The sequence below is a fragment of the Poecilia mexicana genome, unplaced genomic scaffold, assembly GCF_051168715.1.
Source record: "Poecilia mexicana isolate PSO_F unplaced genomic scaffold, ASM5116871v1 scaffold_18, whole genome shotgun sequence".
Lineage (NCBI taxonomy): Eukaryota > Metazoa > Chordata > Actinopteri > Cyprinodontiformes > Poeciliidae > Poecilia > Poecilia mexicana.
In genome coordinates this window covers 8,999,584-9,017,771 of record NW_028263387.1, presented here as the reverse complement: position 1 = coordinate 9,017,771, position 18,188 = coordinate 8,999,584, and the positions used below count along the sequence as shown (strand labels likewise).

The window sequence follows — 18,188 nt, the reverse complement described above, 5'->3', positions numbered from 1 at the left end:
TCATGAGACAATCTGTGACAACATTTAGCTCCTCTTCCTTCTCCTTCAGTGTTTCCATTACCAACGAGAACCAACCAATCAGAGCCAGGAGGCGGGTCTTATGGCTATCAATCACAATCGTGTGTGTGTGGCCATGTTATGCTGCAGCTAGCGTAGCATGTTGTGAATGCCAAGGCTACTAGGCAAATAAACCCTTTCCCTGTGACGGTGAGTTGTTTCTCTGCCATTAGCACATTCAGCAGCGAGTACATGAAGTTGATTGACAGCGGTAAGACCTTCTTCCTGGCTCTGATTGGTTGTTGTTGGCCAGGATTTCTTCACACACCGATAGCAGCTCAGGGAAGAGGTGGAGGAGACTGATATTTTCACAGATTATCTCTCTCATAAACTGTCACTGCATGGTGAAAGTTTAAACAAACATGTAAGGAGCGTATTCTTTATAAAAGTTACACACTGCAGCTTTAATCCGAATCAATAACACTGAGCTGTTGTTGACTCAGGACCTGTGTGGCATAGAGCCCTTTAACTCCGTCCCACCTGCGGACTTCAGTGGCGTTAACAGCCATGATTAAGAACACACCTACCTTCTCCATGGTCCAACTACAAAAGTAAAACTGAAAAGAGACAAATAAGCACCTCAGCCCTGACGGGACTCCCAACAATAACAGTTAAAGAATGTAATGTAGTTGCGGCCGTGTCATTTAGGAGGCCTGAGCAGAGCCAGCAAGTGTTACCTGATCATTTACCTATAGATACCTGAGCGTAATGAGGCGCTCGTCACTATGTTATTTAGCTAAAATGGTGTACAGTAGTCGGGAAGTAAGTGTAGGCTTCTGTGTCAGACAGTAATTGTTGTTTAGATCCGAGCTAAAGGGGGGGAGCGAGCAACAGTGTGAAGCTTACACTTAGTCTGGTTTTAGTCTGGTTTTAGGGTAAAGACAGAAGTCTCGCGTTTCCAGTGATATCGAGACATCGCTACTTTTAAGTTAGGAAAGGGGGGGGAGCAGTTTGCAAAGGCCAGACACGTTAATATGGAGACCAAGGAAAGGAATGTCTTTGTGGATGGATTTGCTGCTTCCCAAATAGGTAGAAGGCAGGAAAGAGGGAATTAAAGGAAAAACTTATTTTAAAAATCACATGTTCAGGAATTTAGCTCAGTACTACGTAGAGTTAAGTCCAAAATTATTGATACACCCAAAGGTTATTCTGTTTCACGCAAGACCCAAGAGATCTGTGTCACCAAATGGTAAAAAGACGTTTTTCTGATTTTCTTTACATTTATACTAAAAAAACACACACAAATCAAAATCATGTGTGCAGCTGTCTATAATGATTTGAAAAGCCTTTCTTGGCTTTCTGCATGTCTCCACTGGTGTCGATGACCTTTCACCTTTCGCAATGAACTCCAAAGTATTTGAGGTTGTAAAGTATTCGTGCTTTTAGCCCAATCTTTAACTCCCTCCGCAGATTCCCCATTAAATCCAAGTCAGGACTCTGGCTGGGCTGCTTCAAACTTAATTTGAAGCTTAATATTTGAAACATTTAGTGGACCACTTAATAGTCCACAAGCCATTACGCTACCACACCAGCTGTGTGTTTTGGGTCACTAAACCATCAATCAGGACAAGTTTCTCAGCAGAATCCTGAAGGACATCGTTGAGAATCTTGATGTAGTTCTTGTCATTAGGTTGTCTATCCTGTTGGGCATCGACACGCTGTAAATATGGCTGCATAACTGTGGCCAAACAAATCTATTTTAGTGTCATGTGCCCACCAAACCAAAGAACAATCTCCTCCTCTGTCCAGATGAAAGTTTGCAAAGTTCTTTTTTTCTACCTAGCTCAAGGAAATGGTTTCCTCTATTGTCCGTTTCCATGGAATCCAGAAGACGCAGGGTCTGTTTGACCGTCTGCCTTGAGATGTTGCCACCGGCAGGAACCGCCGGTGGCCTTCGGGTGAACCCTGGTATCTTTCTTTCACCTCTCGCACCGTCAACCTCGTCAGCGCAGGTGTCACTTTTGACCTCCTACCAAAGCCTGGGAGGTGTGGCCACTGGAACTCAAAGACATTCAGATAAGATCTTACGCCCCTTTCTTGACTTTTCAGCAAGAAACACTTGGAATGGTGCATAGCCTTGAATCTTTCAACCCGCTCACAGTTTCCAATGGGTATGCAATTCGGGTCACGCTCCTGCAAATTAAATTAAATAAAATGGTTCTTCTTTGCTGAAATGTGCTGCACTTATTTTACCATACAAATATATTCTTTCCCGCTGGACGAAATATGTCGGTAAAGTTAAACGAATATTAAATCAAAATCTGGCCTCACTGTTTCCAAGGATTCAAAAATGTAATTAGTGACAATAAAACCCTTCCCGTTTTCGGTGGAGTGTAAACAAGACTGAGTTAATAATGGGCAGAAAGCTGCTGGAGGGTGATTGCTGAGGCCGAACTCGGTATGATGCTTTTCTAATCTCTTTTCGATCTCGGAGGAACTTTTGCCTCTATAACTCGCACCGTGACCTGGTGACACACATGTTTGGGAGCTTGTCGATATGTGAGAATTTATATCTTATATTTGAACCAAACCACAAAGCATCCAGAAAATGTTGGCGTCACAGCGAGTTTCGGACGTAAATCAGCAGAGTGGAGCGCTCTGATTGCTGCTCCCGAAAGGACATCAGGGCCGACAGTCGGGAGGTTTGTGCGCATCTTGCAGAGCACGATCCGCCAACGAGGAATCGGCAGAGCTTTGTTTTGATGTTACTGGTGACGGTTTGATGTTAATTGTCTGATGGGATTGACAAGAAAATTAATTACTTGCCTGCAGCTACACATCCTGATTTGATCCTATTCCCTCTCCTGCAGGAACCCCGTTGTGGCGCACAGAGAGGGATTGTTGAAACATGCATTTTATAGACTAACACAGACCAAACGTTCATGTTTGCAGACAAGATGCAAACCTGATGAAAATGGATAAGAATTTAAATGTGAGCCTGAGGGGGTTAAGTGGAGATGAAGTACCCCAACTTGCTAAAAACACAATCTAAAAGCACAATCTAAGATTAAAACAAGGCGCTGTGGTTTTGTATTGTTTATAAATTAAATTAATGCCCTTCGGGGGAAACAATTAACCAATTCCTGCCATCTAATATTTCAATAAACCACAAATATTTGTGCATTCAAGCACACAGGTTCAAAAGTCAAAATCTAAAATAGTTATCAGGCAATCTGAAGATGGGGGAGGGGGGGTAACATAGTAAAAACTGCAGGAATTTAATGTTAGCCACATAATTTAATTGTTCTGTAATTACCTAGATTAGCTATGACAGAGACGAAATACCATCAACATGAGTAAAAGGCTTCACCACCACAAGATTATTCTTAATATGAGCTTAATTTTACTTTGTTGCATTTATATGTCTGCTGCTCTGATGAAACATCACATTACGCGGCTAATTACAATGTCTGATTTTAAGTCGTGCTCGGCGAATGATTAAAAATGAAAATATTTCAACTTTATACTCTATAAAATGAGGGCAGAGGTTAAGTATTGTTTGTGCTAACGTTATGTTCTCTGTTTTTTGGCACAGAGCTTGATTTCAGCGATCATGCAGCCGACTCACCCTGCTGCCTTTCTCTGGGAAGCACTTGCACCCTCTGCTGCAGTCCAGGCCTGCACACGGTTCATCAGACTTTCCACCCTGTAAGAAGAAGAAGAAGAAAAAAAAAGGAAATAAATCAATGTAACTTTTCACCAAGGCACTTCCCAAAACTTCACAATTATCTAAATACAGCAATAAAAAAAATCTGTTCACTGATTCACATTTAGAAAGTCTGTATGCTAATTTGATGAGCTAACTTGATTTTAAGATAGAAAGGTGTTTTTTTTTTTTACAATTTCTTTTATCTGATCTTACTTTTCTCTTCCAGCAATGACAGTAGACTTTTTCTTGTAGTGCTCGACTTTACCAGCTAATCAGTAACTGAATCAAAAAGTGTCCAGAACCAGAGTCAGAATCAGAAGCAAAATCTAAAGTTTATCTGAAGGACATCTTTAAAAAATATTTGTTGCATTTCGGTGTATTTTGATGTCCAGCAGCCCTCAAGACCAAACCCCTAAAGCTCTCCACCATTAAACAACCACTTTTCAGCTAAGCACTTACCACCTTCTCCTTTCTAACAGTGCAGCACATCGTACACATTCAAGTTAGCAAGCTAGCTAGCTAGCAAGCTAGCAGGTCATGTAGGCCTAGTAACTCCAGCTGCAAAATTATTTTGAATAGACAAAAAAGATAATGGTGCCTTCTAACTAAATAATAAGCTAAGAGGTAAAAAGAAGGGATTAATTAAATCAGCTAAAAAATCTTTCCTCTCTTTGTATTTTGACCATTTCTATTGCTAAATTTTGACAATTTCTATTGTATTTTACACTAAATAACAACATGCCAGGGAAACCTGAAAGAATCACAAGAAATATGCCCACAGATGACCAGGGTTTGAGAAGGAAAAGGTTAAAAGATTAAAAACAAGGTTGTTTAGATAAAAGAAGAAAAGGAATGTGACTGAATGACACACTTTTAATATTACAAACAAATAAAAATGCCTGTAAAAGATGTAAAAAAATAAAAATAAAAAATACATGCTCAATTTTAGTGAGTTTCATTATAATCATGCAATGGAATTTTAAATTAACAATAAACAGTTCTGTAAAAACTCAGATAAATCTCAAATTATTCCCACAAAAAGTTGCTTTTGCATTTATATTAGCCTTAAAAGTAAAAGCTAAACTAAAATAATTCATAACTATTGATATTTCAAGCGTAGCAAAAATTTAGAAAGACTTTTTAATAGTCTTATCTACAAAATATGTTTTATAGTTAGTCTAAAACTCAAGTACTTAGGCAAACATTTTTATTTGAATGTAATTTATGGAAAAATATAACAATTCCCAATTATTTCATGATGCAAATCAAAGTACAGTTGCAATCATTTCTCTTTTTGTGACCACTGTTGGAAAATCGAGATGCAGTATTGAGCTGGTTGCAATCTGCTATTTATGCCACTAGAAGGCACTGCAGCCAACATTCAAGACATTAAATTACACATCTATTTGTTACTTGGTCTTATATTGATTGATATATTAGGTAAAAAAAAAAAAAACAATTTCTCTGAAACTTCTCATTAGATGAAGTGAAGTGACTTCCCATATTAAGTAAGAATGACCAATGTTCTGATCCACCCTGTTTTTTAAGACAGACTTATTACCTTCTAAACCCCACATGAACTGCAGATTAGCATTAAGTTCAATGGGTGGCATTCCTCAGATAGCTATGGAACATCATCCAAAGGTTTCACACCAGAGCACCAAAGAAAGAGCTTTTATAAGCTGCCTTGTGAGTGAAATAAGCTTACATACATGAGGCTCTTAAAACTTCAAAAAACCCACATTTGGTGTTTTGGTCCGAGGTCGAAGGGCCAGAAGGGGGGGAAGAGATCTGTCCTTTTGGTCATTTTTGGTATACATGCCTCAACACTTTCATAAATATTTAAAACTTGTCCTATGAGGACAACTTGAACATTTCCTTTCCTGATTTTATAATAATATAAAGGACTGCAGGTTGGTTGTGGTGGGACGACGCATGATGGAGGTCAGTGTGGATGAGGACAGAGCGTGGGGGGCTTATCAGCTCAGTGGTCCTAGTGCCCATAAGCTTAATTAATAAAGGTCAAGCAGCTCTCGTTAGAAATCATCAGCTGGTCGACTGGGTCCTGACAAGGGGCCTGGGAAAGTGTGGCCCTCATTGTGAGGTCCTAAAGAATATCTTTGAAAAATAACGCTGCCACTGGAATCACATTTCTAGTGCAGACAAATAATGATTTATTTTCCTCATCACTTTACAGTTACATAGCAACTTTACTCCAAGTAAACATCAACAGAGGTTTAAACCCAAGTAACTTCATTCTGCAAGAAACTATCTGAAGAACACCTGGTTCAAACGGCTTTTCAGCTGTTATTCATCTAAATTATTCTGTTAGCATCATAACCGGTTTATCTGTGAGAAGAGAAATGAAAAAAAACAAAAAAAACAAAAAAAACAGAGAAAGGCCAGCAACACGGCACACAAAAAATGCAGAAATTGAGCAAGAAGGCCTGTAACTTTAACATATTCTGTTATTCTGTAAGTTATTGCGAAAAACGATAATATTGTTGTTTTGAGACCATTTTAAAGTAACATGATGGTAATGGTATAACAATGCAAGTACGCCTCTCAAAGATCAATAAACTTATTTATAACAAACATTTAACACTGGAACTGGAAAACATTTTAAATATTCTAAACAAACAAATAAAAATAATTATGAAGTCACTGTAAACAGAACTGTCGTTCAAAAAAGGAGCTAGCTGGAACTGGTAGATGATTGATGTCATCCAGTCTCATAGAAAGAGACACAGGAGAAAAACAACCAGCTATACAAATGGAAATGATCGAGCTTGTTTACATTTGTCATGCAGTTATTTGATTTATTCCTTATTGCATTAATCTTAACTTCAGTTCAACCCTCAGACAAGCTGTTGCTACATTAGCGCCACCTGCACTTCTTTATCCTACTTACTTTAACTGAAGTTTCCTTCAGGAATTTAAAGAACTGAAAAGAAAAGAAATCGGTCGAGGCCGAAGTCTTTGAATGATAATTGCGACTATTACAACTCCCCCTCCAGCAGACTGGGGCAAAAAAAAAGGGGGGACAAACTCCCTGCAAAGCGAAAGTGAGCTTTGGACAGAGAAGGGAGGGAAAAGGGGAGAGAGGAGGAGAAATCTCATCAGTGGCGGTCTGACTTTCTTCTTTACGATCCCAATTCCCTCTACTTTCGACAAAAATAGGGCAACAGTGAGCAGAGAACAGAAGGAACTACAGTCGAGCAAAAGAGATTAAACCTCTGGGACAAAGACAAGCAGATAAAGATAGCTGCAAAAACAAAGACAGGGTTTGGACGCCCAAATGATTGGATGCTTAGTCACCAAACGCCTATAAAGTACATTTCAGATTTTCCTATTCGTTTCAAAGCCTATTTTCTGACTCATCGATCGTCCAATCAGAGCAAGTCCATTCACATCAGGGGGGGTTTTTGGTTTGATCCAAAACCCTTTGTTGTGGGACGTAATCCGGCCTCCACCTGAGAAGGGTGGAGATGCACTGATCCGCATTCAGTTCCCTCCTGTCCACACCCGCAGCTGAAACTGATGCATAGTATCGGGAAACCGATGCTAAACCAGCACCCGAGGGAAGACATTTGCTCCCGCTGCTAAGAGAGAGAAATACAAGGCAGACTTCAACAACTCAAGTCCCGAAATCTTTTCTTGTTTTAACAATAACTTCCTTCTTGCTGCCATTTCGTGAATATGATTGATGACTACTGATGTGTGAAATGTGTGACAGTTTCCCTGTAGGCAGATTCTCCTGCTGTATTCCTTGATCTTCAGGATGCTGTTCGTTCTCTAATGCTCTCTAATAAAATATCTGACCTTCAGATATCACTTCTAAACTCAATTGCTTACATTGGATTTTATGGAAGGCTATCAGTTTAGATATTCCTTGTTCAGTCGCAAAACCGCCAACGAAAAACATTGAAGTTTTTTTGCAAGGTACCGTAAGAGGCCAAAAGCAAAAATCCAATCATACTTTGCATACATGTCCACATGCAAAACGCGAATCAACACGCTGGTTAACGAAGGCTCACGTGGATTCCTCCGTCTTCACACTCATCATCACATCTTAGGCTCTTGTCAACTGGAATTACCCGGTTATTCGCCTTTAAGCTTAAAGCCATGATGTACCAATCAATCCGTGCTGTTTGCTCATACTTCACTGTCCAAACACTTTCATGTTCACATGTCTGGCTGGGCTGTTTCACAGGCCTTCATAGCACATACGTGCTTAACTCTCATGTCTGTAGGTAATGGGGAATACGTCTGGACCTGCCTTTCCATACCTACAGAGTCGGCCCAGATAAGGTTCTGGTCGACCAGAGCGTGGCGTACGTTGGCCCTTTCTGAGCTCTAATGTTGAGAGAACGGGGACCTATAAGATACGGGCTTCTTCGTTGTTATGATGGTTGTGTTCTGCTTGCGCATACGGGAATGCAGGGCTGTGGGGGAAAATGCTAAACAATTTCTCAAACAACAATGAAAATAAACAATCAGCCTTTCCTGTAGCGGCAAAGATTGGATAACGTACCTTCTGCAAGCCACAAAGAGCGCCCGCATGTAAATATACATATATTTATATATTCATACTGGACGTGCAAATAGATAGGAGAAAGTTTTGTTTTAGCTCTCTCTCAGGGCATGTCAACTAGTCATTCCATTTTTTCACAAGTAGTTATAGAAAAACAAGCACAACACTTAGCTTTAAGTCTGCAGCTGTGTTTCCACTACAAATGTGTGCAAATCGTTGTCTATATTCTAAATATTTTTTATAATTCAGCCACTGCTCAAGCTGTCGGCGTTTCATTCAGGCGTTGGCGCGACAAACCCCGTAAAGTGGTTACGTATGAGCCATTTTGTGGAAAATTTACAGAAGAGAAAAACAAAAACAAACCACCATTTTGTACCACTTCCTGTCGTCGTCTTTGTGGTTTTCACCAGTAGTAGCATCCGGCTGTTGATCGCCTGACTGGTGTGATGTGAAAAAAAAAAAGTTTCCATTGCAGTTTTGTGAAATACATTTATTTTGATCTGGCTGAAAAATCACGTCATACTCCCCCCCCCCCCCCAAAAAAAAAATAAATAAAAAAATTGGCATGTTTCCAATAATCAAATTTATTTTCGTGGCTTCAATTTGCGCAATTTTATGGTTAAAATTCCTGAAGCTACTCATTTAGTTATTCGCCGTAGCTTCACAACTTTATTCCATCAAACTGATCAACTCCTGTGATAAAAGTTTGACTACAAAGTCTATACATTTTATGTCTGTTGAGTTCAGAGAGAGAGAAACAGAACATCTGCAAGCTAACTCTGACCTTTCGCGCTCACTCTCTGGGTGAAAAGTAGGAATGCTTTTAATCCGCAGCATGTCAGTCGGCGTGCCATCACACGGTGTCCCCCCACGGGAGCGAAACATGTATTTCACCAGCTGTCAGTGAAACTGTTATCGGACTGATTACTGTCAGGATTTAACAATACATGTACGAGACCTGTCGTGAGATTAGAGCTTTAAATGCTTTTTGACTCCAGAGATGTTATTACGTTACTTTTTAGACCTGAACTCGATGTTCAGAAAAGCAGCTGCTTCTGCAAAGAAGAAGAAGCTCGAGTTCCTTTATTTTTCTCCCTTCCTTTTACCATCAACTCTCAGTCTTGCCCCTCTTTTCTCTTAAACTCTCCCTCCCTCGTTCGTTCGTTCTCCTTCCACCGGCTCCATCTGTGACCCTGAGACATCCACTGCGGGAGACGAACCAGCTGTGTTTGGGACTCCGGAGCTCCTCATCTGTTTATTCTCCACTTCAAACGTGCGATTGACTGTTTGTCCCCCAACAAAACAAAAAAAAAAGTTTTAAATTAAATAAAAACAAGAGCACAAATCTGCAAGACGTGACTTTACTTTTACGCTTCGTACAAACGAACGAGGGCCGATGGCGATCTGTATGTCCATTCGGGAGCAATTTCAGATGTGTGTGTAAGTCAACCGTCATGTCCGCGCTGTGTGGGTGTTCTGCTCTCCTCGACGGGGCCACCCATCTGGAGTGGGACCATCAGTGCAGCGGCCAGACGGAGGAAAACTCGTTCATTTAAAGCGGATCCAAACAGGATGTCGCACTCAGCCAGCTGAGGTCGCCGACGGCTGAAAGGAAGGTAAACCGGTGTGGGTTCGTAAATCAAAGATGTCGGCGTGGAGTAGCGCCCGTCATCGTCGTCAGACGAACTTCGCTCGTTTAGCAGCTCAGTAAAATGTGTTGGTGTGATTTCATTCAGTGAGATTTTGGAAAAGTGCGTTGCAGAAAATGCACTCGAAAACCCACTCAATGAATATGTTTCAAAATGTTGAAAACTATGAATTTCAGTGAAAAGAAAAAAGAAATTATGTAATGTTAAAGTGTGCACCAAAAAAGTCAAAGAATGTGATTTCAAGAGTAAATGAGTAAATCTCCCACACTGAGGCGTTCGAGTAGAAAGTGTTCAGTTTCAAGCTTAGCATCAAATTAGACGGGGGGCTTTATCGAGCCACTGATAAGATCGGATGTCTCTTTTATGGGTTTTGGATCAGATCCCAGCTGGCGCGTTGCTCTCTGAGCAGCACGGAGTAAAGCGTGTTGCATCAACATGGACAGCATGCAAATCCCTGAGCATCAAACGTCTCATTCGCTTTGCATCGGCTTTTCTGAACCTCTTCCAAAGCAGGCCGCCACCGAATCGATCCTTTGTCCAGACCTGCCCGTGTGAATCCTGCGAATTTTCACTAGGAAAACGTCAGCCGTCTCTTCAAATCCAGACGGCTGTCAGTGAGAGCAGATGGACAAGTTAAAGATGCAGTGACGTCTTGACGGGTTGAAGCAAAACTCTTCACATCGGCACACAGAATCCAGCTGAATATGAAAATTGTCATTTGAAAAGTTATTTAGTAAATCTTCTGATATAGGAGGAACGTTACTGTGAGTGGTGGCTGTTTTTGATTTGGGCGATATGTCTCTCCAACCAGGGCGCTCTCGCTACGGGGGGCAGCACGAGGGTTCAAAACATAAAAAGTCAGTCGGCAATAGTCCGACCAAGACTTCTTTGCTATTTTTTTTTTTACATTTGAGGTTAAACATAAGTGGGAGCAGCTTTGTGTTGCCCACACTAAACATGAATAAAACATGGCCGTACACCAGTTTGGTGACGTTTAACAAAAATGCTAAACTAAAGAGCTCTTTTAAAGTTTCCAAACAATCTGTAGTCTTTGATCGCCTCTAGTTCAACATCCAAACTGCTCAGACTAAATAAACCTGGACTGAATCATTCCAGACTTAATGGAGACTCTAAAAAACAGTACTGAAAAAGTTTTAAGACCTTTTGTCTATTTGTTTAAAAACTATAAAAAAAAGGATTTTTTTATTTAATTTAATTTTTGGGCTAAATGAAAATTAATTGAACATGCAAATCAAAATCAAATCACTAGTCAAACTTGAACTGATATTTTTTATTCTTGTTTAAGAAAGACACCGTAAATATAACGTATAAAAGTCTTCGGTATATGTAAAAAAAATAAAAAATAAAAACACACCACTGAAGAGAAAAAAAAGACTCTGTTCGTTCCATTAAGATCGCATATGAAAAGTTATATTTTTTGCTTTACACACACACACACACGCACACACGCACACACACACACACACACACATATCCTCGTTTCTGTTTCCTCTGGCTAAACATTCTGAAGTCATGATGGAACAGAGACACCATTAGCAGGATTAAGACTCTGCCTGTCTAGCCTTGTCTCACTCACCCCGTTTCCCCCCCCCCCCCGCCCCCTTTCTTTTTCTTTTAACCCTTATCACAAACCAGATCACAACACTCGAAGGTAACAATTTCAACAACATTTTTTTTTATGTTTTTCACAATCAAACTTCAAACACGCACACGCCACATATAGTTTTGGAGCCGACCGTTGCGCATTCTCGCTAATCCAACTCAGGTGATTTACGGCCCAGATCGTTAATCCTCGTACCTGGTATTTCAGCCCCGAGGCGCAGCCTGGTGCAAATACTTTAGCCCCCTTCAAATGTTTAGATTAGGATCCATCACGCAGTGAAAGGGACCCGGGCTGTTGTGAATTTATTCTGCAGGATTAAAACGATCTTCACATATTCTGCAAAATAAAGCTTCAAAGTATATTGTTTTACGTTTTTAGTAACTGCACTTGACGTTACTGCTTTAGGAAAGGCAAGTTACATTCATGCGACACTATTCAACACTTTTACTTCCTGTCAGCTCAGTTATAAAACTTAACATGTGCACCTGTTTTAGAATGCATGAATTTGCCTGATTTTAACATTTTTGTGAGCTTTTTTTCCTGTTTTCCCCCCTCAGATCAATAAAACCACCAGTGGAGACTTATGAGCTTAAACATTGAAGAAAACAAACAATGCTGACAAACCCGGTACAGATGGACTCATTTATCATTTATGGTGAGTATATTTTGTATTACTTTGTACCAGTTCTAAAAATATGACCTTCTAAAGTTTATCTCAAACATGATAAAACAGTATCCCTGTGAACTCCATGATATTTTTAAGATTAGATTGATGTATTCTTATATCCTTTGATAAGACGCCCACTTAAAAATTTCCAAACTACTCCTTTGAGGAAAAATTGCGACGTTTCCTTCCTTCTAGCGACTGGTTTGTGTGATTGCCTCTTATGCCACAACCACAGAGTCTGAGCAAAATTTCCTTTTCAAAATTGCAGAATATGGACAACATGTAATTTGGAAACCCGGGAATCTAAAACGTAAGTCCTGAAATTTTGTTTTTCCTTTAATATTTTTTGGTTTTTGTTAATGAAAACCAGTTGACTTGTAAAGTGATCTTTAGTCGCCATCTTGATTTAGGGCGGAAAAAAAACAACACAGAAACAAGGACAATTTATGAAGTTTTCAATCTGCATTTTCTTTAAAGTATTTTACATATGCTTGATGGGAAAAATAATCTACAAATAATTTATGTTATGTGCCACAGAAAAATGTAGAACTACTGAACAATTTCACAATGACAAACCAATACTTTGACTATAAACTGAGTATAGAACTTGCTGTATACCTTTGTATAAATTAGATAAGTAGATCAATACTTAGGAAAAAAAACATCCAGCATCTGGTGACAAGTTCAGATATAAAGTTTGACTGGCGCATAAAAAAATGACCAAATAACAAGACATTACATAAACTGTTGCATTCTGGGTAAAAACTGGTTGTTTTGGTAGAGGAAAGTAATTTTGAAGTGACATGAGGTAAAAAAAAAAAAAAAAGTTTTTTAAATAATTCAAATTGTCTAGTTCAGAAAGCAGAAATAAAATTGAGAATGTATTGAACTCTACCTGGAAACATAAATAATATTAAAGAAGAAAAATTCACCACAGCTCAACCATCGGCGCAAATGAAAAACTCCCAAAATTCACTCAGATCTGATGATATAACAACATCTTCCTGTAGTTTCAGTGATTGATCTCCTGTATCTAACCATTAACTTCATAAACACAAACGATGAAATCCAGATGAATCGTTCTGGCGCGGAGACGCCAGGATGAGGCGTCTCTGCGCCAGAACTCACAGGTTTCAAACAGAAACGTCGACACAAGCTGCTTCGCTCATGATGCGGTTTTATGACCCGAGATGTTGTGTTGGTATGAGGGGGGGGGAGGAAGCCAAAATAAACGGTGGGCATCTGTCGGGACCTGAGAGCAGAGACAGAGAGCGAAGTGATCGATGGAGCAGGTGGAGGATGTTTGGATGTTTGCCGGCCGTAAATTAGGCGCGGGCAAGCTTTAACAGAAACAACCGACTGGAAGAGACGAGAAGCAGAGCGCCGCCGACATCAGTTGTTTTTTGTTTTTTTCCATGCAAAACAAATAAAGATCTTACGTGTGATCAAAAGGTGTTGATATAAACTGGTGGTTAAAAAAAAAAAAAAATGTGAGAAGGGGTAACCTGACCCAAAGCACGAAACAAAGGATAAAATGTCTAAAAGTCCCTCTGTGTTCAGATTAACGAGGCTCTCGTACGTTTTTAATTTTATTTTGTGCGTGCAGACTCAAACTTCCAGATATCTGAGATGAGGTTTGGGCTTGTGGAAAAATTCACAGTCAATCTGCATATAACCCCCCAAAAATGTAAATCTAAAGTCTTTTGTAGGACAAAACGACAGAACTATAGATCCTCAGGTTCTCATTTAGTACGTTAAACATATATAGTTAAGCCAAAAATGAACCATACCAGTTGTAAATTTCATGGTTTAAGTTTTTATTATTATTTTAGTTTCTTTTTCCCTCAGTTCAAAAGTTTTGATTGCTTTAATGCTGGCAAAAGATTTATCTTTTTTTTTTCAACCTTCCGTTTGCAAGACAACATCTCTACCACCGCTCCACAGCCAGACAATACATAAGTCATCAATTAAAAAGTGATTAGCTACGTAGATATAGATATGTACTTCAAAATATTTGTTATTTTTTTGTTCAGAGATGTTCTCCATCCTCAAGAGAATTTCCTTTCATACTGTTAAAGACAGTAGATCCCACCGCAAAGGAGTGTTTGATGTTTGAGCTGAGTTATCGAGGTGTGCGACGTTTCAGATAATATTTATAATATAGATTTAGACTGTGGGGCGGCAGGGAAGCTTAAAGCTAACAGTAGCCAGAGGGTCTCATCATTAATCCAGTTTATCTAAAAGGAAACGTCTGAAATGGAGAAAATCTGTACAAACCAACCATAGAAAACCACAAGATCTACATGTAACGTCAGTGTTGGATCACAGGAACAAAGACGGCGATTAAAACACGTTTCCTAAAAATGTTATTGATAATTAGCTTCTGTTGTCAGTCAGATTTTTATTCTGCTGTATCTGTGGTCAGACATTCAGAGCATTACAACAAATTTAAAATATTTGAATGATTGATTTTAATTTAATTTGATTTCGTCAAGGTTTCCATAGCAACACGTGGAACTCCAACATCTTCACACCTTGTTATTTTATTTATGTGATCCACCAACACAAAGACGTGCCCAATTGTAAAGTCAGAAAAAGCAGCTAAAGCTCAGTGAGCTGGTCAACTTTTCCACATCTATGCTAAATTAGATTTAGGTTCGGACTTTGACTGGGCCGATAAACTACATGAACATACCTGGTCTGAAACATTTCGTTGTAGCTCAGGCTTTGTTTTGGGTTGGAAGTAAAAAAAAAGTGCTGTACAGAAGAAAATTAAAAACATTAAACACTGAAATAGTTCATCAACAGCAATTGTAAAAAAAAAAAATAGTTTTTAGTTTCTTTTTAAAGTAGAGACGCAGCGATTTGATACTGATATCTGTATCGGCGCCGATACTGAAACAAATTCTAGATTGAGCATCGGTGACAATAAGATCTATTCACTCTAACTCTGTGCCTGAGTGTCACGCTTTATTACTAATTTTACATTATATTTATGACTCATTTGAAGGAAGCCTTTGCCTGGAGGGACAGGGGGTAATGGAGGAGAAGCAGAGGGAGAATGGGTGTGAACAGTGAAGGGAAAATACACCGGGGCAATAAAAGACGTAATGGGACCAGAAAGGCCCAGGTGAAGGCCAGCTGGGAGGAAAGCAGGGCGTAACACCGGACAGGTGAGACTAATGATGGTGTAAAAATAATCCAGAAGGAGGCTGAGCAATGAGTGAGGGGAAAAAAGGAGGAATACTAAGAAAGAGGCGGAGGGGAAAAAGCAAAGAAAGAAATGCGTCGAAACAAGATCCTGCTTCAGCTGAGCAGCTTTGTTTTGTTACTTTGAGCGAGAAAGAAATGAGGAATCATAACACAGTCCAGAACATTTCTTTAAAAGATTGCGAGAAAGTGTGGCTCCTTGAAGAGCAAAGTTTAAAGACATCTTCATCCCTCATTCTCTAAACCATTCCAAGATCCCTCACAGTTTTTTTTGTTTTTTTTTCTTTTGGACATGATCTGTTTTTTTCTTATTACTTTCTTTTCGGTTCTTTTCCCCGACCGTGACAGCAAGAGTCGGAGATTGGTTCAGAAAAGTAGAACGGGAGTAAATGAAGATCGTCTAAAGGGAAACAGGAGACAACGCAGGTTCAAACTTTGAGGTAAAACAACCTTTTTTATACCCGATTGATTCAGAAGTCAGACTTAAGCGACTCAAACAAAAAAAAGGAAGATTCCTCTGAAGACAATACGTATAATATAAAGAATTAAGAGTTTAAAGTTGCATGTGTGTGTGTGTGTGTGTGTGTGTGTGTGTGTGTAGACTACAGGGGGTGAAGATCATCATCCTGACCTCCATTATCATCTGATGGTTTCACTTTGGGCCCTCAGGGCGGCTTAGCTGCTCTTTGGGTTGTCGCATACCGATTCACACTGGAGGCTGAAGGTAACGTTACCCACTGCATTTAAATGGCAACCATGTTGGGAAATAAGACATCAGACTGAGAGATTTCAACTGGTTCCTGCCATCCAGCTGGGATAATAATAGATCTTCAAACATCAGGCGTCCTTGTGACTTTTCTCATGTTTAAACTATTTAATTTGCACCATTTAATTGTAGCTCCACTGGAGGAAAAAGGCATCCCCGCAGCATGATACTGCCACCACCGTTTTGCACTGTGAGGGACGGTGCGTTCAGAGTAGAATCTGTATCTGCATTTTCCTCCTCGGTTTTTGATTAACGCATATCCTCCTGCTGACAACCTGGTTTTGGACTCGACCGTTTCAGCGTTTCAGGCGCAGAGCTTTACTTCCGTGGTGCGACTAGAGAGCCGGTGGTGATCTCACCTGTCCGGTTCGTAATCCATGACAGGTGGCGGGTAAGTGCTCACGAACACAAGGAGGATAGAACCTCGCTTCGATTTGCACTTATTCAAGTCTAATTCGCACGTGTGTGTGTGTGTGTGTGTGTGCGTGTGCGTCTGTGTGTTTGAGTGCACTAGCGACTCGCCCCATGTGCTCATACTGCTGAATTCCACATGCGCCGGCTGTAAGTAAACACGACTCTGGCACCGGAGCCCAACACGCTCATGTTCTGTGAGTGTGACGGGTTGGACAACACGGCCACTCCAAACAAGAACTGTAATAAATCTGAACCGTTTGGTTGTCCATCTGAGGGCCGACCCGTCACAGTGACAGAGATTCTCGGTGCTTGTAGCGTAATCTGTTGTTCTCCATTGAACGGTACTGTGAAAAATGCAACAGAATCTCAGCTACGACCGAACTAAATGTAGTTTATGACCCGTAGATCTCTGCTAAGGTAAAATTTTGTGGTGAAATTTTAGGTAAATGCTAAAAACAAATAGGAATAGATAGCATGCCAACAAGATGAGGTGATCCTGAATGCTGAAAAAGTTTTATAAAAGTAGAAAGGAAACAGCTGACTTATTCTAATTTCTTTTAATTCTTCAATGAAATCCTTGCAAGCGGCTTCTATTCCTCCTGATGTTTGCCTCATTCCTCGGTTTGCCCTAACTTAACCTTCTCTCTATTATTTCTGTGAGTCAGGTCATAATTGCAGAACATGGCAAACCTCTAATGGGATGAGTCTTCAACTGTGGGTTCAAAAGTAAAAAAAGAAAGAAATAAGAAAGAGCCCACCCATCCCTCCAGACAGCAATCATTAGAAACAGACAAAGTTTCCCCTCCGCCATTGTTTGCACCGCATCGTTTCTTCTTCACGTCTGCTTTCTCACTGAATGTGCCGACCTTCTACTTAAAGAAGACAAAATGTTCGCTGTGAATTCAAAGCCCTCCGGCGGAGCAGCTACTGTGCAGTCTGGTATGTAGAAACCACAACAGAGATGTGGGTCATCCCTACATGCTCTTACTGAAGGCGTGTTCATCGTCAGCCAGAACCTTGGAGTTCTGCCGCCTGAAGCTGAAGTCGAGGCCCGAGTTCCGGCTTCGGAGCCAAACACAGATGGTCAAGTGCATCTTTTCATCTTCGTCTGATCCTCAAATTCCAGATTTTGACCTCAAAAGATCCCAACACGCACACGGCCATGGAGAACCCCACGGCTGTGTAATCGGACCAAAGGAGTTCAACGGACCAGCAAAGTTCACTTTTGCCCTTTTCAACAACAGCAGGCCTTTTTTTTACTGATTTCTGGAAGTAGTCTGTTAGTGTGACTTGTCTTTGCTCTAAAATGCTGAAAGGTGTTGACAGTCGGGGCAGTTTTAACGTTGAGAGGATCGGAGGATCCAGACGACGACCCGAGCGGCGAGTCCGGGTCTTCGCAGGTCATAGCGATGCACCGTTTGAGCTGAACGGGATTCCTCAGCAGAAACCTCACTGAATGATTTCAGTCAAAATAAAAAGGCTCTCTGAAGCCCAGAGGCCTGATTCATAAAAGTGATTTGCAGACTCCAAATGTGCTGAAAGCAACACCAGAGACGATGATCTCACACTGCAAGTCGCGGCTCGTGGGTTCATGAAAAGTCTTTTTGCTAAATATTTC

The 18,188-nt window shown here is 40.3% G+C and overlaps 1 protein-coding gene across 4 annotated transcripts in view; it reads right to left on the bottom strand.

Moving 5' to 3' along the window:
* col4a6 (collagen, type IV, alpha 6) overlaps positions 1 to 18,188 on the bottom strand; it is a 119,296-nt gene that overhangs the window by 53,634 nt on the left and 47,474 nt on the right. For all 4 annotated transcript variants that reach the window (XM_088015176.1, XM_088015174.1, XM_088015173.1 and 1 more), the window contains exon 4: positions 3,626 to 3,703. In XM_088015176.1, the coding sequence (XP_087871302.1) occupies positions 3,626 to 3,703 (78 nt within the window). The remainder of the gene's footprint in view (positions 1 to 3,625; positions 3,704 to 18,188) is intronic.